At 39.8% G+C, this 23,458-nt stretch overlaps 2 protein-coding genes across 4 annotated transcripts in view; both read right to left on the bottom strand.

Annotated features, from left to right (window-relative positions):
- Window positions 1–5,565: 5,565 nt before the first annotated feature.
- Window positions 5,566–10,763, bottom strand: dusp7 (dual specificity phosphatase 7). Its single transcript, XM_041191495.1, has 3 exons — window positions 10,300–10,763; window positions 9,069–9,503; window positions 5,566–7,472 (listed from the first exon to the last, which is right to left on the bottom strand). Exons 1-3 carry the CDS (start codon window positions 10,688–10,690, stop codon window positions 7,165–7,167), a joined length of 1,134 nt encoding a protein of 377 aa, XP_041047429.1. The 5' UTR covers window positions 10,691–10,763; the 3' UTR covers window positions 5,566–7,164.
- Window positions 9,184–23,458, bottom strand: part of LOC121279921 (POC1 centriolar protein homolog A-like) — a 145,396-nt gene continuing 131,121 nt past the window's right edge. Inside the window, exon 11 of one of the 3 annotated variants that reach the window (XM_041191491.1) lies at window positions 9,184–9,503. In XM_041191491.1, coding sequence (XP_041047425.1) covers window positions 9,471–9,503 — 33 coding nt within the window. In that variant the 3' untranslated portion in view covers window positions 9,184–9,470. Of the gene's footprint in view, window positions 9,504–15,052; window positions 15,245–23,458 lie in introns of those variants that run through there. The other 2 variants (XM_041191488.1, XM_041191489.1) reach the window with 2 other exon arrangements.

The following is a 23,458-nucleotide window of genomic DNA, read 5'->3' as shown; positions in this document are numbered from 1 at the left end:
CAATAGTTACAGTAGCAATTAACTTTGCAATCCTCACTAATGAAGGATTTGGCTAGTACTAGCTGTTCTTGCACCAGTAATGGTATTGTTAGGTTTTGTTAAGTAAATAAAAACTCTGTGCCAGGTGAGTCCTGTCAGGAACTTTACACCTTATGATTTTGTTGGTGCCATCACCATTTTTTTTAAACTGCATCTTCAAACACCTGAAAGCAATTGTGATTAAGTGTTTTTACATACCTGCAAATCCCAGCTATGGGCAATTTTAAAATGGAGGAATAAAAAATACATTGGGCCATAACCTCCTCAGTGGCAGTGTCGGATTGCCACTCTGTGCCCACTTACCCATGCCAAATTCCTTCCATGCCTGTCTTGCCCGACCTTCCAACTCAGACCGGGCGAAGTCTAGGCAGCGTAGCTGTCTCTGAAGTCTAGCACTGTCAAAGAACAAAGAAAAGTACAGCACAGGAACAGGCCCTTCGGCCCTCCAAACCTGTGCTGATCATATTGCCTGTCAAACAAAAACATTGTGCACTTCCAGCGTCCATAACCCTCTATTCCTAACCTATTCATGTGTTTGTTAAGCTGCCTCTTAAACACCACTGTTGTACCTGCTTCCACCACCTCCGATGGCAGCGAATTCCAGACACTCACTACCTTCTGCTTAAAAAACTTGCCCCGCACATCTCTTCTATAGTTTTCTCCTCTCACCTTAAATCTATGTCCCCTAGCAATTGACTCTTCCACCCTGGGAAAAAGCTTCTATCTACTCTGTCCATGCCACTCAATTTTGTAAACTTCTATCAAGTCGCCCCTCAATCTCTGTCGCTCTAGTGAGAACAATCCGAGTTTCTCCAAACTCTCCTCATAGCTAATAACCTCCAGACCAGGAAGCATCCTGGTAAACCTCCTCTGCACCCTCTCCAACGCCTCCATATCCTTCTGGTAATGCGGCGACCAGAATTGCACGCAATATTCCAAGTGTGGCCTAACCAATGTTCTATACATGACTTCCCAGCTTTTATGCTCAATACCCCAGCCGATGAAGTTAAGCATGCTATATACCTTTCTGACTACATTATCCACCTGCGTTGCCACTTTGTAACCTGTGGGCCTGTACACCTATATCCCTCTGCCCGTCGAACGTAAGTGTTCTGCCATTTATTGTATAATTTCCTACCTGTATTAGACCTTCCAAATGCATTACCTCGCATTTGTCCGGATTAAACTCCATCTGCCATTTCTCCGCCCAAGTCTCCAACCGATCTATATCCCGTTGTATCCATTGACAATCCTCTTCACTATCTGCAACTCCTCCAACCTTAGTGTCATCTGCAAACTTAATTAGCCCAATTTGTCGAATTAAAGGGGCGGGGGGGAGGGGGTGGTTAGTCAGGTGTGGGGGTGGCCTGGGGCAGGGATAATTGGTATAACCCTGATAGAACCATCTGAATTTTACAATTTAAATCACATTTTCAGATGATTCCCAGCACAGTGCAATCACCCAGAGGAAGCGTGCACCTCTGGGCAATTGCCATACAAATCCTTACTTGGGAGCTTCCCAGAGGGATTCCCCTACACATCTTTAGGGTTCCCCCCAAATCCGATGCTGGGGAGCTCGAATTTTGTGGCCCAACAATTAAACACAAAAGGCTAGTTTCAATATCTATGTGTGCTATATCTTACTGTGCAAATCAAGGCACTTCTAGATCCACAATTCTGCCAACAGGTTATGGGAGCTATTAGTTGGCACACAAATGCAGCATTCCCACTATCTACACTAAACTGTATCACTGTAAAAGCAATTTTGATTGATTTGTACTGCATTGGAAGACCAACATCTAAAAAGGATATTATTGCTTAATCGTTTACAGCTTCTAATTAAGAGCAATGCTTTCTATTATAAAATCTATGACAGTTGACTTAAGGCTAGGTTATTTGTCTGAAAGTTACTTACTGGGTTTCAAGTTATTTATAACTCCACAAAAACTATCTGTACAGTTGCTTCTTTGTAAGCCCTAAGAATAGTAATTTTCAAAATTGTGTAAATTTAGCATGTGTTAATTATTTGATTTTTCTACAGCCTTCGTTCCCTGGATGTGCAAAATTGAATTTAAAACTTGAGTCAAAAACACCAACGATTTAAAGGTCTATCACACGTATGAAATTCAAACCTTTCCAACATCTATGTTTTTAAAAAGCATTTTTTTTTTTTAAAAAAAGCTTTATATTTTTATTGGCTGATTTTAAAGAACTAGACTTAAATACATTAGCCATGATCCATTCATCTCCATTTTCTTATCAACAGTCTCCTAGTTAATACAAAGGGTCATTTTGAGCATCCAAGAACTGGAAGGGGTCATTCTGCAGCAAATAACAGAAAATATCAGTTTCACGGAAACTGAAAACACATCACAAAATTATGATTGACAGGCTTAGAAATTATGACAACCTGAAAAGGCAATACCTCAACCATACATACACTGCAGTCTCGTCTTCATACAGGAGAGAATGAAGTTCTCAATGGCAAGCCAATTCAAGCTGTTAATTACAACACTAACCTCCAGGAAAAAATAACATAAAAAGATTCTGAGAACTCTATTGTGTCAGACCTGATTTATAAAGGAGTCTATATAAAATTCTAACGGGCTCCAATGCCAGTACTTAAGATGGTCATTGCTTAAGAGAGCCTGGAAGTCTAAGTTCCACTTAAAATATATTGAACATGTCTTCAGGCATTTGACCCTCATTCTTAAAACATACTAGCAAAACTTAAAAACTTCTCTTTAAATATGAAAAAAAACCCTTTGCATAAAGTTTGGAGCACAGACAACACCTGAAATATATTTTTAAATTCAGCTGACAGTAAATTGGATTGGTAGCCTGTTTTATTTGGAAGCAATGATGTCTGGAGTTTCTGGGTCACAAGCCAGAAATTCTGTTTTAAGAGGCTGAGTAGCCTGTTAAATTGATCAGGAATGGGTGCAGAAATAGCAGCCATCTGCAGAGATTTTCTGAAATTCACAAATTTTAAAAGGAACAGCCGTTTTGAATTACTCATATGGATTGGGAAGAGAAAGGGGAAGAGAGAGATAAGTTCAGCGGACTCATGTTTCAATGTTTCCATTATTGATAGGAATGTTGCAGTGTGACCACTTAAAGGAGTTCCAAATTATCTACAGCATTGCATTAAAAAACGAGGTAAGTATATTTAACATCCAGCTTGCTATCAAGTTGAACTCATCGTGCTAACCACAGAAAATCTCCAACATTGTTGGTTGAGTAAAATAGTGGGTTTTGGAATTTATAAAAAGCGCATTATATAGTTGAGTAAAGTTCAGAGAAGGAAGACTATTCCAGGTATTAGAAGAGAATGAAAAATATGACAACCTTATCTCAAGAAATACATAAACATGCATAGAAACTTGAAATTTGCACAGTACCCTTATAGGGCAACCCTGATCTGCCCTGACCATGACTCACTGACATTTTGAGGCTGAGGAAGGAAGAGAAACTTCAGTGGTGAGAAATATCGGAAGCAGGCTAGTCACATGATTGTGTGTTTTCAAAACCACAAATGATACAGGAAGCAAAATAGCAACACAGCTGACCTTCAGACAGACACAGTCTCATTGTAGATAAAAAGCGCACATCTTTTAGAACCAAAAGCATTTAGCACTCCAGGAGTTCTGGTCACCACCATTATTTTTCCTTATAGAGTTAAAGTTTTTAAAAATTGTAGTGTTTAACTTTAGTGTTTGCTTTATGACAGATTTAGCTTTAATTGCTTTGCCCATTTATACTGTAAAAACAACTTCTTGGATGGGGTGACATTATAGCAGTAGGCATTATGCTGACCATTTCCTTCTATAGATTTCAGCAGTAATGTAGCTCCATGTCTCAGAGCCTCCATTCATTACCTGCTAGTTCTGGATATTAGAGTCAGAATGTATCACAAGAGGTATCCTAACTGTGGTTCTGAACACAAAAAAAAGGCTACTTCAGCCTGTTTATAATACGTTAGAATTGAGTTTAACTTCCTTATGAATGGGAAAATTTAAATTGCTATAGTTAATTCAGTCAAATCACAACCTCCTAGAGGGCAGGAAGGCTTAGCATTATTTGTAGAGTTCCTCTATTGCATGTGTAAGCAAATTACACGGGGACATGAAATCGAGCAACCAACCCCCCATGATGACGGCACATTATATTAAATATAGGTCTTGCCTTCAGCTGAAGTGCTTTGGCAGAGAAACTTGTCTGATTTCGAAAACCCTCCAATAGTCAGGACATGGACTTAGCTTCTGGCCGTTTGACTGTTGCAGCCACAACCTGTTTAAAAGAAAATCTGAAATTTTTAATGCATTAAGTATTCACCTAGTGAAGTTAGGTATGAAGAACTTGACATTTCACATTATTGAGAAAATAGATTTAGGAAACCGTATCCATTTTATTTTGAAGTTTATGGTAGATATTTTCCTTTTTCAGTATCTTTGTTGCCATGTTAACAGTTCCCTCAGAATAAAACAGTGTATATGCAAAATTAAAACACATTTAAATATAATTTTAAAGTGAAAGCATTAAGTCACATCAATCCAACATGTTCACATGCAACAAATGAAATGCAACCACTTCACCAAGAGGTTAAAGATACTATATAATTTACTATATGCCAATCAGCATTATTTTTTTATATAAAAAAGTGTGTGAACCCAAGGTGCAGGGGTTACCCAAATATTTGACATTCATTCTTTACTTGCAATTCTATCTTCCTTTCTCCTCATACAGCCAAAGGAGAAGGTGAAATTAAGAGACTTCCTGAAGGGCAAACTCAATGAGAGAAATCACAGCCCTGTCAAATAAAAACAGGTACCCCTGTTACAATGGGATAAGTTTCGACTTTGGCATGTCCAGCCCTTCAAACCCTCCCAAAGAAAAAATGGGTGCTTAACAACTACAAGGTACTTTAAACATCCAGTAGCCTATAAGCAAGTATACCTGTGCACCAGAACCATAGTGGAGCTTAATTGTCAAAACAAGCTCAGTACAATGACAAGTCAGGGTGCAAGACTACCAGAGATGAGTATTTAATTTTGAATGCCCTTCCCAAAAAAGTTTCCATTTTTTTTTTTAAACAGGCTAATACTGAATGCTGTTAAACAATGCATATGTCAGAGATAAAAAAAAAAGAGGAAATCCTGATGAGAAACTTTAGAAGACATTAACCTAGTGAACAGGAAGAGCAGGAAAGTACAAAAACAGGAACTGCTAGAAAAAAATTATAACAAAAGGATAGTAAACTAGTGGTTATGGTACCAGGCTAACAACTCAGAGGTCATAAGTTGTGAAACTGAACTCCAGTAAATGACTAAAAACAAAACTGACTCACTCATCTCTTTCAGAACTGCTCTGTGTGTAGTTCTACTCCCATACTATGTGGTTGACTCTTCATGCTCTCAAGGCAACCAAGGAGGGGGAATAAATATTGGCTTGCCAATGTCATTTACATCCCAAGAACAACAGGTTTTAAAAGAAAATGAAGTGGACACAGAAATGTGACGCAGCATCTAAAGAAAAAATAATTCAATATTTATTTGTAGTATAAACATGTGTTGTATTGGTTCAGAATATTATACAATATAGAGTTTTTCCTTCATAATCAGAAAGCAAAAACTACCCTCTACCAAGCTCATATTGAAACATGTATGCATCTCAACCATGTACAGCACAAAAGCTTTACAAATCCACTTAGCTGTAACACGATAACTGATGCATTTTCATAATCCCTGAAAGTCCTCAGTGAGGTAAGATGCAAAATGATCCATTTTGTAATGAACCGATTCCCCCTCCCCCAAATAATGCCTGTGTTCTTTTAACTGCTAAGCCTTTTCTTTGTATCTTACACGGTCACGTTAACATTCCTCCACAAAAAAGGCTAAGAAAATTGGACTTTTCATTAAAAAAAGGAAACAAAATGCACAAAATATTGCAGAAATTTGGACCCAAAAGCTTCGGTCATCAATACAAATCACGTCAAAGTCATTTTTAATACCAAGCATCTCAGTGGATTTTCAATACATTAAAGAGACCATACTACAAAAAAAATGCTGAAATAGGTTACAAGGTCAGCCAAAGCTGAAGCCTAAGACAATTTTCCACCCAGGTATAACAATACAGTAACCTTGGTTTCTGTTATTTGCAGCTCATAAAGGTTTCTATTTCAATTGTGTCTGGGACCTCAGAGTAGCAGCAACAGTAAAAAAAAAAGTTCAGTATGTAATATGCAAGATAAGTGCTGGCATCTACAATTACTTCCCACTGACAGACTGACCTGGATCTGATTTAGCCCAGCTGTTTGACATTAATCATAGCCTGTTGACTATACACAGCTAGGGCAACTTCAAGCATGCTGTAAAGAAATTGGTTTAGGACTTCTAAAGGTCCATCTTCTTCAGCTTTAAGCATTTAGGGAAACAAATTTAACAACTCTCTTCTTGCACTGCTAACTCTCCTACAAAACTCTCAAGGCATGACCCACGTACAAGGAACATCCGGGTCTGCTCCATTCACATTTGCTAGATGCCTACTACAATGAAGTGTCCATTCTCTCTGTGGAGTACCAGTGAAGTGCCGTGGCTTGAAGGCTTCACAACTGTGCAAACTGCATTAGGTCAACAAATAACATAGAAAACAATCATAAAAATGTGACTGAACAATAACTGCTTGTACAACAGTCGGGTTATTAGAGGGAAATACAGAACCCTACATTTTGTAGAGTAAAACTACCTCAAAAGGCAAATCAGAAGAGTACTGGGATGGCACCTTCCTGGAGATGTCCAAGTGCCTAAGTCTTTTCATCACATTTAGCCAACAGATTTGTAGTGGGTTTCAGTGCCAGCCTTTGTGCTTAACGAAATCAGCTGTCACAGAAGATAACTGCGCTCTGAAAACCATTCTTCCCAAAACTTTAATACCTTGAGACTGAAAACCCACTCTTTAGTGAACGTCAGTTTATTTCCTGATTACTATTATCAGGGCGATACGAGATAGTAAGCTCTCCAAACAGTGATCAGATACATCAACCTGGTCAGACCAGTTTTCCCCCAAGATCGCCTGATGGCAAGCTTTTCAAACGGTTAGGATAAAGATTTGCACGTGTTCCTTTCTTCATGTTGACTCAAGAGATTCCAGCTGGAAAACATTGTGGTTGGTAGGAGTGGTGAAATACAGCTGCTCTTTTGGTGCCCTGTTGTCACAAGGGCTGGTAAGTCCTAGAGTTCTTTCAAAGTCTAAAAGCTGCCCCATGAAGTTGAAGTTCGGAGAGATGTTGGACTTTTTCCTTTTTACAAAATCATAAGCGTCATTCAGGGATAGGTTTAATTTCTGCATGAGATAAGCAACAGTCACAGTGACTGACCTGCTAATCCCAGCTAAGCAGTGAACTAGGATGCCACACTTCTTGGATCTGGCTTCATCTATCCCAAAATAAATATAAAAAAAGTAAAAATATTAATTACAATGATACGGATTAGAGCTAAAACTCTTGTATCCTAGATACAAAACTTTTCCACATTTATGCACCTTGATTACATATTTAGGTCAAGAAATGTTCCAACTACTTCTAAACTAATAAAAAAAAATTCCCTGCATGTTATTATTGTTACTGAACAACATTCAGTTGGTCAACATTTAGTAAAATCCAGCAACAATTTAAAAACTATTTGCTAGACTAGTCTCAATGAAGGCTAAACAAAGCAGTTTACTGCCCCCACCACTGCACAAGTGGGAGCAGCTCAAGCATGCAAGCTGTAGGTGTGTTCAAACTTGAACATTGGGTTTCCAGTTTAAAAGCTTTGCCATTATGTAATTCAGTGTATTAATTAATTCTGGGAAATAGTTGTCTCAATTACAGATACACAGAAGCATGGCAGCAACTGTTCATTTTTCCAAATAATTCATAAAAGTATGACTGCAAATATGTACACTAACAAAGTGACAAGGTGTCGGAAAGAGATGAAGGGGAAAATTTGCTGTTGCCACCTGGGACTATTAAGTGGCCATCATACAAAGCAGTCTCTGGCTTTCCAGCCACGTGCATGGAATACATCTAGACAAGAGTAAAAATGGTATTTTTAAACCACAAGATGCATTATGATTTTTAAACGATCTTGTATCCCAGGTATTGCAAACGGACCAAATAAACTTGCGTATGATTATGCAACTAAAGTCACTAGAACTGAGACAGGTAACCTGCTTAACCAAGGGATGGGACTGAAGGAGAAGGCAAATGTAGAAAGGTTCTATACCAGACCATATTAATTGAACTACTTTAGGTTTAAGAACAAATTCATCATCTTATAAGGCATCAACATAGCCGTCTAAAGCAATGTAACAATTTCAGGTGTTCTTTGAACAAAATGTGAAGTTTCCTTCCTAATTAGTTTACTCAAATTTATCAATCCGACTAGTGTTTAATGTTTTAAAATAAATCATGTTATTAAGACAACAGAAAAGTGTGCTACAACATTAAAATTGTAATATTCCAGGCTGTGCATCATAATTAAGTAACAAGTTCACTAACGTGTTCAAACATTAAAATAATGTGGCTTCTTTTCAGTAGTCACTTATTTTAATGTTTAATTTCACATTAAGAACAATTAAAACAAATAGATCAAACAGGACTGATTACGTAAATCATGATTAACAGATTGTTAGGCAATAACTAAGCAACTGAGTTAATTCTCAGATTTGTTCAGAAACTGGCATCTTCAATGTCTACAATGCTTTCCAAGTCCAAAATTATACTATAAAAACTGTAAATTTAGATATTTCCAGGATGACATTAAATCAATGAATTGCTTCTAAATTATATATATTTTTAAAACAGATGGAATATACAAATAGTGAGGACAATAGCAACACAGGCATGAGGTACATAAATACACACATGCCAATACACCCAGAATAAACTTTGAAGTATGGCAGAGGAGCTCAAGGACAGATTAAATCAGCTCCTAACACACAAAACATATTACCGACAATGAATGGGAAACCTCTAAAGAAAAGCTTACCTATGAAAGAAATAGCTTCTGGGAAGAACTGAGAAAGATTTTGGCTCCAATGGTCTGAGATTGGAATCTGCTTGTACTTAAACTGCCCGTCATTTTCAAACATGTTGGGAAGATTAGGGGTTACATTCAGGATATATTTGATGCCATACTTTCCCAGGACATCCAGGTTGGTCGAATCTTTGGCACACCCGAGGTACAAATACGGCAGAATTTGGACAGGAAAAGCTGGCTGATTATTTGGCAGAGGGCTCCCTTCGGACTCGGTAGCGCTGTTGGGCTCGCGATCGGCGTCGGACTCTCCATCAGAGCAGTCGGAACTTATTCGAAGTCCTCCCAGACCCAGCACAGACACGGGAGGCGAACTGCTTGGACAGGAGCAATCCAGGTTGGTCTCGCAGTGCTCTAGGTATTCAGTCTGAAACTTATTAAAGCCCCCTGTGAGAGAGAGGGGAGACAGGCAGACAACAGGAGTTGTAAATAAAAGCAGCCCACTGTACTGCTGACATTTCAGAGCATCCTTTTAAACAGTGAATATTCCGAAATCATAAAAGGTTACGATGATATAAGCCCGTATTTTAGACATTCTAGTAACTTAAAACAAAACACCAAAAGAATCCTTCATTCATGAAAACACGGATTTTACTCAACCAAGACAACATGGCGGAGCCATTTTGGAATTTTTGGTGGAAAGATTTTGTTTCTTTTTCCCCCAAATATTACACGAACTTTGTACACGCATTGGAGCAGTTAACTTTATATATATATATATATATATACACACACACACACACACAACAAAAAGAGTCCCACAACTATTTCCAAAGTTTGAACGCACATCTGATGCACATCAAAGACTGGCGCAAGAGTGATTTTAAAAAAAAAGTTTCACTACCCAACATGTCACTGCATCCAGAACAGAACCAAAGAGTGTCTGTCGTTTTGGGGGGGGGGGGGGGGGGGGGAAGAGGAGGAAGAGAGCCCACATGGAATCAGTGACTTTTCCCACACAGTCCACGAGTAAAGTTGCTCAGAGTGACTTATCGAGAATTATTATCGCACAACATTGAATAAAGCAGCCTGCCTGGAGAAAAGTTGTTTTGAAGCTGCCATCTGATCGTGGGCGGGGGGAGAAGAGAGAGAGAACTAATACCCCTCCAATCAGAAAGTTCATCTTTCATTTAGCAGGGGTTTTTTTTTATTACAGATCTGAGAAGGAAGCTTCTAATCTTACCCTCCAGGTAATAAGCCTTGCAGCCATCATCTCTTAATTTCTGTAGCAACAAGCCCAGGACAGAGCTCGCCCCATTTTCGTGCCAATCGATCGTGCACTCGTCGTACAGAATGACGGTGTCGGTCCTGCACCGTTTGACGAATTTCTCCTTGTCCTCGTTGTTGGGGATGAGCGACTTGATGGGCAGGTTGCCCTTCTTGAGCCTCCTGAGCATCAGCCCCGGGATGACCACATTGATGGCCGACTCAATGTGCGAGGACTCGTACAGCTCGTGAGAGCGGCAGTCAAGCAGAAGCAGAGTCGCCTCCCCGGATTCCAGTTGCTCTTGGAGCCAGTCGACACTCTTGTTCATCGCCATGGCCGAGGTAGTAGAGAAAAGCTTATTTTTCATGAGGAAAACCTTTTGAAGGGAATCGCCGACGGGCTGATGTCCTCTTCTGAACTGGAACGTTGCCCCCACAAATCCTCCCCCTCCTCCCTCCCTCCCCCCCCCCCAAAAAAGAGGCACAAGTCCAATGCAATCGTGTGTTCCTTTTAAAGAGGAGCTAATAAAAATGTTGCTCCAAAGAAATGAACATTCAGAAGCAATTCCTCTGTAAAAGGGTCGGGAGAGCTCATCAAGCAGTAATCCTTACAATTGAAACTACTTGTCTTATCTGGCTGCTCTTCATTTACCATCTCCTATGCAGCTAAGCGTTAATGTTAAAGGACTCAGTTCAGTAGCACTGATCCCCCAGTGTGTTCATTCTCTCCTCCCAACTCCCCGAATTAAGGCAGCGCAGCCCGGCTGACGCTTCTTGATTGACAGGCGGTGCCGCCACTCGCGAACAGAAACCAACTCCCGGCCCTCCCGCCTTGGTTGGCCCTTTCCACCAATCAGCAGCGCCCCCGCTCACGGAGTCGGCCAATCAACGACGAGTACGGACATAGTGGCACCGCCCTCCTGATTGTCACATTGATTTCCAAGCGTGTAACAAAAGCGACGGACCAATGAGAGGCCTTGAACGTCACGTCTCCATGGCAGCGGTCCGGCTGTATCTCCTTGTTTGGGTGGAGAAAGCGCGGGGTTGGTGCGAGTCAATGAGTAACTCGCCCGTGCAATCTTATTAATGAAAGTACAAGATGGGGACATTAATCAGGTTGTGTGTAATCAGTAACAAATCTTACTAACCAGTCATTAATTATTGCTCATCACCCAGTCACTTAAAAATAAAGTGCCCAAGGGTTCCTCTGACATTTCATCTTAGTAAAGTGTAAAGAAGTGAACCAATGGGAGGGGTTTCATGGTTATAGAGACGCATAAACATTGTTTGCAGCCCAAAGGGCAGATGCGCAAAGTAAATATAATTAATCCAGGGTCTAAATATGATCCTGCCCAAGGAACTAGTGTCACCACTCAACTTGTTTTTGGCCCGTCTCCAGGGAAGTTTCAAAACAATTTCCTGCAACGGATAGTCATAATGCGATTTCCTGTAAAACAATCTGAAACACCATCCATAACAGGATTAACAACTTCTGTCTTTACTCAAGTTGCTGAAGTGCAACATTCTTCTTTCATTCTTTTAAACGGGGCAACCTATTTATAATTGCTGAAAAACACTCCATATTATGCTCGAGATACTAAATAAAAATCACATTGCATGAGCCCGGGAATCAGTTTAATGGTTCTCTTACTGAAATTTAACATTTGTTGAGGGATATAAGTTAATAGTCTGATTTCATCGAAATAATATGTCAATTTTTAAAAAATCACTCAAACATAAACTTTAGCAATTCAGATCTCGTAAAATTGAAATGTCTGACCCTCTGCAATACCATCCGATTAATAGCATGTCTTTGGCTCCAATGCCCAAAACTTTAGATTGGTTGACTGAATGTGCTCCACAGCTACATTGTCCGTTGGGAAATGTTGCTTCTGTCACAATATTTTAAGTTAAATGTCACTTGTGAGTTTTTGAAAACATTCTAAACACTGTGATGTTTGTGCAACAAGTAATCGCAACAACAAGACATCAAAATTGCAAATGTATTAAAGTCAAATAAAGTATGACTTTATGTAAGTCCTCAAAAGTGAGAGCAGATCGCAGTTGGGTTATCACGTAATTTGTGCACTGCCAGATTTTTTTTACTAGGCAAGTACTTCTATTTCAACAAATTGTGCAATAATCAGCAATGTCATGAGGATGTGGTTAAATTTGGAAGACCTCGACTGGGATACTATATTTAAGACCTCAAATGTGTAGGAAATACCTAAATTCAACGCAAGATTAGCATTGTGGTTTTGTAACTATGTCCATACTCTACAACATGGCAATCCAATTCTCACAAGCACAAAATCAAACCTGCGACAAAATGCTTGCCATCACAGTGGTCTTTAAAGGAATTTCTTCCTGTAATGTATCAGAATAATATTTATAAAAACATGGCTGGTGCCTCCAAATTTCAATTCATTCAGTCCAAGTCAATGCTACACTGTCCCCCACCACCCCCCTCCCCACACTGTGGCTGACAGGGCTCTCAACCTTGTCTGACCCATTTCCGGCACTTCTGTCCTCACTCCTTCCCCTCCCTCCAGGAACCATGATAGGGTTCCCCTTGCCCTCACTTTCCACACCCACCAGTCTCCATATTCAAAGGATCATCCTCTGCTATTCCTGCTACCTCCAGGATGATGCCACCACCAAACACATCTTCCCCATACATTCCCTGTCAGCATTCTGAAGGGACCATACCCTGTGTGACACCCTGGTCCATTCCTCTATCACCCCCAACACCTCATCCCCTTCCCAAGGTACCTTCCCATACAATCGCAGGAGGTGTAACACATGCCCTTTTATCTCCTCCCTCCTCACCATCCAAGTCCCAAAAACTCCTTCCAGGTGAAGCAGCGATTTACTCATGCTTCTTTCAATTTAGTCTACTGCATTTGCAGCTCACAATGCAGTCTTCTCTACATTTGGGAAACTAAACACAGATTGGGTGACTGCCTTTTGGAACAGCTTCGCTAAGCCTACAAGCATGACCCTGACTGTCCTGTCGTTTGGCATTTCAATTCACCATCTTGCTCTCATGCTCACATTTCTGTTCTCGACGCGCTACAATGTTCCAGTGAAGCCCAACACAAACTGGAGGAACAGCACTTCATCTTCCAATTAGTATTTTACAACCTTCTGGACTCAACATTGAGTTCAACACCTTCAAACCATGAACTCTGTCCTCCATTTTGATTCCCCCCTCCCCCCCGCAAAAAAGTGCCAGTTCTGCCATTAACACATATTATATTTTGCTTTCAGAGATTGCTGACCTTTATTCTGGTTGAACTAAATAGTGTATTAACACCTGTTTTAATCTTTAATACTATTATCACTCCCTTTTTCTTGTGTTCAATGACACCTTTGTCATTTAATCTCTCCTGCCCTCTGACTTTCTAGTTTGCTTCACCTTGCCCTCCCCAATTTTTCAACAGCATCAAACCCATCGGATCTCTACCTCTCTTCAGTTGTTAAGAAGAGTCATATTGGGCTCAAAATGTTAACTCTGTTTTTCTCTCTCTTATTGCTGCCAGACCTGCTGAGTTTTTCCAACATTTTCATCTTTATTTCAATGCAAAACATCCTCCCCAGACCTAACACATGCAGCTGTCTTCTTAATGAAGCCAAATTAAAATTCCCCCTCTTGCCTCAAAAAGAACTAGTATTCAGACCAGATCCAACTTCACAAAAACTTTCCAATGTAGTAAAAAATTAAATTTTGTAGATACACAGTACTACAATGTCAGCTCATCAGATTCATACATCAAAAATGGTTAACTTTTCCTAAAATGAAAATTTATAGTACAAGAACATTTGAACGAGGGAGGAAGGAATACATCCAATTATTCCAGTAGAGATAAACCTGACGATTGTTCTCTCAGTATAATTCACTCCAGATGGCTTGAACATAAAAATCACTCTTGGTGTACTGAGGGAGTGCTGCACTGTTAGAGGTGTTGTCATTTGGATGAGAAGTTGAACTGATGCCAGTCTGCCATCTCACATGGATCTAAAATATCTCCAGGCCCCAGTGTCCTGGCCAACATTTCTCCCTCAATCAACACTGCAGAAAAAGATTATCCGAACCTTATCACATTGCTGTTTGTGGGAACTTGCTGTGCACAAAATGGCTGCTGCATTTTTTATGTTACAATGGGGACTACATTTCAAAAATACTGCATTGGCTGTCAAGCGCTTTGGAACATCTTGTGGTCATGAAAGGTACTATCTAAATAAAAGAAGAAAGACTTGCATTTTGCAAAGGTATGCAGTGTTGGCTAAGTAACTGCGATGCATCAAAACAATATGCTACAAAATGTTGATGTTAACCTTATCCAGGTTTATTTTGATTGTGAAAGTGTTGATCAGTCCACAAATAAAAAGAATAAGAGACACTTTGTTAACCCCCTCAAATATATTTTGATTATTAAAATTTAAGTTCTCTATAATGAATAGATTATACAAGTTCAATTCTCGTCTAGGTAATGGTCCGAAAAGATGAAAACTGATGGTAAATTCCTTTTGACATAAAGGGTAGTATGATTTCTACCCAAAAACCAGTACCCTGAATATATCTAAACCCTGGATTTAAAAGCATGATAGAAAACTAAGAAGTTGAGGTTCACTGTAACATCATGGTGGAAATGACATATAATGAAATAGATGGAATTAAGTAAAAACAGGAAATGCCTGTTAGTTCTTTTGAAAGGTCATTGACCTGAAATGTTGCTCTCTCCATGGATGTCCCCTACTTGCTGAGTATTTCCAGCATTTTCTGTTTTTACTTCAGGTTTCCAGCATCAGCAGTATTTTGCATTTGCAGATGGAATGAAGATTAGATGTGATGTAATAGCCCTTTAAAAAATCATCTTCAACTCCCAAGCAAAGTTGAAAGACGTAATTTGGTCACAAGTCTAGAAAATAAAGACCTTACAATTAAATATTTCTCAAATGAACCATATTTGGCCATACTGAATTCAATTGATAGTACACACAGTAATTGTTCAGTTCTTTATCCTAAACTTTGGTTTGATCTAGATACAATTAAATTTCCTTGCTGCGGATCCATACAGTTTGCTTCTTTGCACCTGGATATGATAAGCTATGTTTTCCTCCATGATTCCACCCAAAATTGGGTAGTACAATAGAATGGTGAAGATTGCAGTTATGACCACACATATTCCACTGATTAATGTCATCTTGTATGTGAACACAAAATTAATGCCATCAATATAATACAGCCATCAAGAAATCCAATAGGGAATTCAAAATAAACTTCCTCACCAAAGAACGTGGAACTCGCTAACACAAGGGCTGGTTGAATTAAATAGTGTGGATGCATTTAAGGGGAAACTAGTCAAGCTTTTGAAGGAGAATAGAATAATGGTTACGATGGTAGATTTAGATGAGAAAAGATGCCAAGAGGCTTTAGTGGACCACAAATACCAGCATGGAACGATTGGCCTATATCTGTGCCATACACCCTATCCTCCGTTTCAATGTGTAACTCATTTGTGATAAGCAACATCTCATCATACACGTGAATTTTTGCTTCCTTCACAGCTGTCAGGAAAGCTCCACTACGAGGAAGCAGGCTATTTATTGACCCCAAAAAAGAAAGTCTTTGGGTGGCTCCTGGGAGATCATGGGTACTCTATGCAACAATGGCTGATGATCGATGTTTCCCAAAACACCAGCTCAACAAACCCTCCATCAATATCCATTTTTCCATCAGAGTCATTTTAGAGCACAGTTGGAATGTTGAAGGTTACTTAAATTGCCCGCAATGGGTGGTTTGTTTGGGAGCAATGCTGTGCACTAGTCTCAGGGATCATGGTATCATCCTGAAATTAGGTATTCTTGGGCAGTGGGCATGAGTGCCAGATGAGTAACAGCATCCTGAAATGGCTGTGGAAGACACCCTGTTGCCAATGTCAATCTGACACAGGAAACCTTCTCTTGACTACCACATTTGACCGCTCATTAACAGTCTTGTCTACATCTTCCCTCTTCCCACCACAAAAATGTCTTCACGTACAGACACTTTTTTGTGTGTGCATCAACTCACACAGTTCTCATTTATGCCACCTCATGAAAGACACTTCAAAATCTTGCCAAAAATAATGTCTGCACACACACTAACTATCGCACAGCCATAAATTTAATTGAAAATCCATACAGCATTTGGGCCTAATGTTTCCTTCCACTGTGTTACTATGAAAGTGTGTTAAAAGTGAACTCAACATTGTGTTGTGCTTCTGCTAGGTGCTGAGTGGCAGGCATGCATGCAATGGCTGTCTGCTCAATTCTAAAATGACCCTAATGTGATTGAGGTGACCCTTGTCCAATTGGCAGCTAAGTGCTGAACTTTCTGCAGGCTACGTGTTTTGTGCTGCTTTATGAGCAGCTTCAATCAGTCTACTTTGTGTTATGTGCATAGGCACCTGAGGTGGGTTGCAGGAGGGCATGGATGCTCTGCAATCCTGCATGCCATAAGTACTGCGTACTGACTCTGTATGGACACTGATCTCTGGGAAAACAGACTGAATGGTAACGATCAGATTAGTGAAGCCGTGAGAGACACCTGTCCCAGGCACCTTGAGGCAATTTTCTACGTTATAAGTGTTGTATATAATGCAAGTTGCTATCTGCACTGCAGCTAATCACTAGGCCAAAATGATATAATCCAAAAGAACAGAAGAGGCAATGTGACCGGTTGTGCCTGTGTCAGCTCTTTGAAAGAGCTATCCAATTAGTCCCATTCCCCCACTTTTTTCCCATAGCCCTGCAACCTTTTCCTTTTCAGCTATTTAAACAATTTCCTTTTGAAAATTACTACTGAATCTGATTCCACAAACCTTGTCAGGAAGTGTATTCCAAATCATAATTCCAGTGTGTAGAGAAATGTCCCCTCTGTTTCATTTGGCAATTATAAAATAACTGTGGCCTCTGGCGACCGATTCACTTGCCAGCAGAAACGGGCTCATCTTATTCTTATCAAAACTTATCAATTTTCAACAATCCTATATAATCAATTGAGGCCCGCCCAGCGTAACTTGCGGCCAAGAATGCTCAGTGCTACCTGTGCGGGCTGGGGGAGGAGGGAGAGTCAGGGCCTGCGCTCTTTCACGCATGCGCTCAAAAGAATGCAACAATCTTTGAGGGACAGAGCTGCCTCGGGGAGATTGAATGGATTATAAAACATTTTAATAAATGAAGTAAAAATTCATTTAAACACGTCCCCTCATGTGACATTGTCTTCTTGACCTTCTCTCCTCTAACAAGCTTAGCTTTTCAAAATTTGCTGATGGACAATGAAGAGTACAATTGTATGAGAATCTAGAAACGGGAAGTCACAATGAACCTGCAGTTAGTACCTGCTCTCCTTCTGTTGGCTGCTTTCCCAGTCGCTCCAGCAATTCTTTAGTGTATGGTTTGAGTAGACAGATGTTGTGGAGACAACCATCTAAGGCCAATCTCTTTCTTGTGTTATGGGCGGTGTCAGGAAGATATAATAATTTTCATAATGTTATTTGGAATTTATTGTAGAGTAATAGTGGGGTCTGTGTCTATGCATGTGTGCGTGTCTGGGTGTGTGGAACTTAATTGAATTAAAGGCAGCTGGTCTGAAGGCTTTGATGTATCAGAAGACAAGCTAGGTTTGAAATTTTAAATAGGTAAACATGGTTGAAGTGTAGAATGTGAGATGTAAAAGAAAAATTTGCATTTTTAAATAAACTAGAGTAGCTTGAATTCAAAAGAGGGGTTGAAATGTTTCAGCTAGCTAGGAGAAGTTAAGAAACAGCATGGGCTGAATCTTCCAGTTGGCGTGCAAGGGCGGGTCCAACACGCTGACATGTAAAATGACACATGATGACTTTGGGCATGCGCCCCGACATCATCGCAATATTTCATTCAGCGGGCATGCGCCAGAGATGGCTGCGCATCCGCCAAAATATTAAGGGCCTATTAAGGCCAGTAAGGGATTAATTAAAGTACTTTAGAATGCTATCCGTCCAACCGTAAGGTTGGCAGGCAGGTGAAAAGCCCAAGCGGCCTTCGGGTCTTTCATGGAACCTCATCCACGGGCGGGATGAGGTTTCCTGTAACTTTTATAAAATAAATAAATTTTCCCAACTTCACAAACATGTCCCAACTCATGTGACAATGTCACATGAGGGGACTTATTTAAATGAATTTTTACTTCATCTATTAAAATGTTTTATAATCCATTCAATCTCCCCGAGGCAGATCTGTCCCTCAAAAAGATTGCTGCATTCTTTCGTACGCATGCGTGAAAGAGCGCAGGCCCTGACTCTCCCTCCTTCCCCAGCCCGCACAGGTAGCACTGAGCGTTCTTGGCTGCAAGTTACGCTGGGCGGGCCTCAATTGGCCCACCTGCATAAAATGGCGGCACGCAGCCGATCGTGTGTGATGATCGGCTCTACACCCGCCCCTACTCCCGCCCAGCCTGCCTGATATAGGAAAAATCCATGCCTGTTTATTTTTCCCAAAGATTACTGGTAAAATTGATACTATGATAGATTTTTATTATTGGAGAGGTAAAGTCCAAAGTGTTATGACACAGCAGTTGGTAAAGGCTAAGTTATTTAAAATCCCAGAAGAAACTTTAAACAACTGTCATAACCTATATTTTCAATTGGTGCATTTCAGATGCATCTCTGAATTCAAGCCTCTAGAGGATTTTTATATAATTTAAATATTTATTAATTTAACAACAAATTTAAAAACATACACGTCTACAAATTACTACCATAATAACTATTAAACAAATCCCCAAATTAATCACTCCAAAGTAATCTTCCCCAAGGCAACAATAACCCATAGACTTAAACCCATAGACACCAGGCAAAGCACATTTTATCTTACAAATTCAAAATGAAGTTCCATTCAATTTGTTCCTTCGCAGACAGTGGTAGGCTTACAGGCTTAGATCTTATGTGCCTCTGACTTCCACACACAAAACTCTTCTGTATATACCTAGCTTTCCCTTTGAATGCAAATTCTCATTGTATCACCAGGCTCTTTGAACTCTACCTCTTCTAACAATAAAACCCCTTTCATAGTACCAATTTCATTAGTAATATAAACATATTGCTTGGTGTCTCCTATCTAATTGCTAAATAAACCAGTCTTTGAATAGTGTATTCAACAAAATGAAAATGTACCCTCTTCCTTATGGTTTACACCTTAAAACTACTATACATCAAAGCACCCAGACTAGCTGGCTTTAATTCCATTAAGACACACACACACTCACACCCACAGACACAGACCCTACTACAAGCCCAATTTAAAATAATTTCCAAAAACATTATATACATTAATATCTCTTCATGACAAAAGAATAGTGAAGCAATGGGAATTTGCATTCAAAGGGGAAAATATGTATAAAGGAGAGAAAGTTGTGTGTAAGGGCAGGCATTCTAAGATCGAACACGAGTGTGAAAAGCTCCCGTCATCTAAGCCTCAAGCTGCTGCCTACAAGGAACCAAAGCTGAGAAAAACTCACTTTGAATTCGACTATTCAAGGTATTGTGTTACTTTGCCTGGGTCTTTCAGAATGTATGTGTCTTCCTGTTGCCTTAATGGAGGTGTAACTGGAAGTTAGGTTAACTAGGGGAGTTAGGAGTTATCATAGTAGTAATTTGTAAACCTATATATGTGCTTAAAATCATTTTAAAATTAAACAAAAAGTTTAATTTAGTTTTGTAAAAAACCTATAAGACTCTGTGGTCTTATTACTACTGAATTCAAAGCACACATCTCAAAATAAATACAAATTGTAAAAATGGCTGTGGCATTTGTTTCAAGTTTCCCTCTGGGATCTGAACAGCTCAGCATTTACTATCTGCTGTACCATAACAAAATTGGGGGCTCTTTGTGAGATATGTTTGAAATTCCTTGATTGATTTGGAGTTGGTGAATCTAAAGGTTATGGGTATGAGAAGCACTTTGAATTCAGTAGTTGGTGTGAGTTTTTTTTTGAAAGTGGTGAGACTGCAATATGGCTTTGGCAGTTGCTGAGGGAGTCTCAGTGTATAGTAGTTTTAAAGTGTAAACCGTAAGGTAGAGTGTACAATTTCATTTTGTTGAATAAACCATTCAAAGACTGGGGGTGAAATCTTGCACCTAGGTAGGAGACACCAAGTCTGGGAGTTGAAGTTATAACGTTGATTGGTTTACAAAAGGCATATAAAGCTAGGTTAATAGAATTGGGAGATAAGTGACAATTAGGGTTACCTGCAGGGGTAAGGAAATCAGACATAATTGAAGGTATAGCACAACATTTGAAATTGGAAGGAATACCTGAGAAATCGAGTTCTCCAAGGGGTGGTTCATTGCAATGGACTCAAATTCAGTTGCAAATGGAAAAAATGGAACTAGAGGCAGCAGAAAAAGGGCAGAGAAAGATAAAGAAAAGGAAAGAGAAAGGACAATCCAAAGGGAACAGGTAGAAAGGCAGGAGAGAGAAAGAAAATAGGAAAGTGAATTAGAAATGGCGAGGTTAGAAAAGGAGGAAAGAGAAAAAAAAAGAGAATTCTAGCTTAAATTCTAGCTTCCGCTTTGCAGAACACCTGCGGTCTGTCCGCAAGAATGACCCAAACCTCCCTGTCGCTTGCCATTTTAACACTCCACCCTGCTCTCTTGCCCACATGTCTGTCCTTGGCTTGCTGCATTGTTCCAGTGAATCCCAACGCAAACTGGAGGAACAGCACCTCATCTTCCGACTAGGCACTTTACAGCCTTCCGGACCGAATATTGAATTCAACAACTTTAGGTCTTGAACTCCCTCCTCCATCCCCACCCCCTTTCTGTTTCTTCCCCCTTCCTTTTGTTTTTTCCAATAATTTATATAGATTTTTCTTTTCCCACCTATTTCCATTATTTTTAAATCTTTTATGCCCCCTACCCTCACTAGAGCTATACCTTGAGTGCCCTACCATCCATTCTTAATTAGCACATTCGTTTAGATAATATCACCAACTTCAACACCTCTATGTTCTTTTGTCTGTGACATCTTTTGATTATCTGCTCCTATCACTGCTTTTGTCCCTACAACCACACACCCCCCTCCACTTCTCTCCCCCCACCCCCCATCTTAAACCAGCTTATATTTCACCCCTCTCCTTGGATTCACCTAGTTCTGTTGAAGGGTCATGAGGACTCGAAACGTCAACTCTTTTCTTCTCCGCCGATGCTGCCAGACCTGCTGAGTTTTTCCAGGTAATTCTGCTTTTGTTCTAGCTTAAACTCCTGGCAGATAAAGAAGAGATCTCAGACTCTGAGGAAAGTTCTGATGATGAAAAAAACCTTTTACCTAAAACTCAGTGGGGAGATGTTTAAATTTGTACAAGATCTTCAGAAGTTTGAGGAAAGCAATTCTTTATTTCATTTGGGAAGATAACTAAACAGATGAAATGAACACAGGAAAACTGAACATTGTTGTTACAATCCCGGTTGGTGGGTAGAGCACATAACGGTTATGCTTCACTATCAGAAGAAATATTGGTGAACTATGATATGGTAAAAAAAACTATTCTGAGTGCATTTGAGTTGGTTCCTGAGGCATACAGGCAGAAATTTAGGAAAATGAGAAAACAGTCTGGGCAAACTTATATTAAGCTTGAAAGCGTAAAACAAAGTAATTTTGACCAGTGGATGCGGGCATTAAAGATAGAGATGACATATGCAGCTCTTAGAGAAGTAATTCTTTCGGAAGAATTTAAAGATTCAATTCCTTCAGTAGTGAGAACTCATGTGGAGGAACAGAGGGTTGAAATGGTAAGACAAGCAGCAGAGATAGCTGATGACTGAGTTAGTTCATAGAGCCAAACCGCTTTCTCGTCACCTTTTTAAATCAGAGAAGGATAGAAAGTGGGAAGTTGAAAGGAAGGTGGGTGGTCAGGGAAGAATGGAGTAGGTGAAAATTTGCAAGCAGATTTTTTTTTCAGAATAAAAAAAGGAAGGTGCTGAGGGTAGAGGTGACACTCCAAAGTTGAGGTGTTTTCATTGTAATAAAGTTGGACACACAAAGTCAGTGTGTTGGAAATGGTAGGGAAAATCTGTTGGGATTATTGGGGTGCACAAAAGTTCTGGAAGTAAAAGTACTGTGGGTTCTGAGTTTCAGGCACAGAAAAAACAGTGGTTTGTGTACAGGTAAAACAGGAAGAATCAGTGATAGGTAAAGACATGGGAATGTGTTCACAATTTACCCAAGAGAGTTCTCTGGGTCCCAGATGTGGATGATGCCTATGGTAGTTGAGCAGCCTGTACAAGTGTTTTCAACAAATTATTGCAGAGAGAACATCCTGGATTGTTTCCAGGTTGTGTGATAACAAGATCACAGGCTCATAGGTTGAAACAAAAAGAGCAGGAAGTTCAAAGGCAAAGAGAAGGTGTGGAAGTCCAATTAGCTGGCACTGTATTTGACAAGGTTGTTCAAGAAAGACTGGAAGAAAATGCAACTGAGGTGTTTAACTCAAGGCAGTTAGTGGAGTTACAGAAAAAGGATTCACAAATAAAACAGTTATATAAGACAGCTTACTCAGAAACAGAGGCAAAATATATTCCAGAATGTAAGGTAATTACCTTAAGGGTAATGTTTTAATGAGAAAATGGCGGCCTTATCATGTTTCAGCAAATGAAAGCTGGAGGGAAGTGCATCAGATTGTAACACCATTTTGATATAGAAATGGGATTCTGAGGGAAGCTCATGAAATTCCAATGGGCGACAGTTAGGAATTAGAAAGACACAGGCAAAAGTACAAAAACATTTTTATTGGTCTGGATTGCACAGAGATGTAGTCAAATTCTATAAAACATGTCACACATGTCAGGTGATAGGGAAACCACAAACAGTGATTAAGCCAGCGCTTTTAATTCCAATTCCAGCATTTGAAGAACCTTGTACTAGGGTCATGATTGATTCTGTGGGATTGGGTGGGACCCCTCCTGGTCATGATTGATTTTGTGGGATTGGGTGGGACCCCACCCTAAGGCTAAAAGTGGAAATCAGTACTTCCTGACAATAATGGATATGCCTACAAGGTTTCCTAAAGCGATACCTTTGAGAAATATTACAATAAAGAGAATTGTGGAAGAGT

Source organism: Carcharodon carcharias, chromosome 7 (assembly GCF_017639515.1).
Source record: "Carcharodon carcharias isolate sCarCar2 chromosome 7, sCarCar2.pri, whole genome shotgun sequence".
In the NCBI taxonomy this organism is placed as follows: Eukaryota; Metazoa; Chordata; class Chondrichthyes; order Lamniformes; family Lamnidae; genus Carcharodon; species Carcharodon carcharias.
This window is presented reverse-complemented; position numbering and strand designations above follow the sequence as displayed.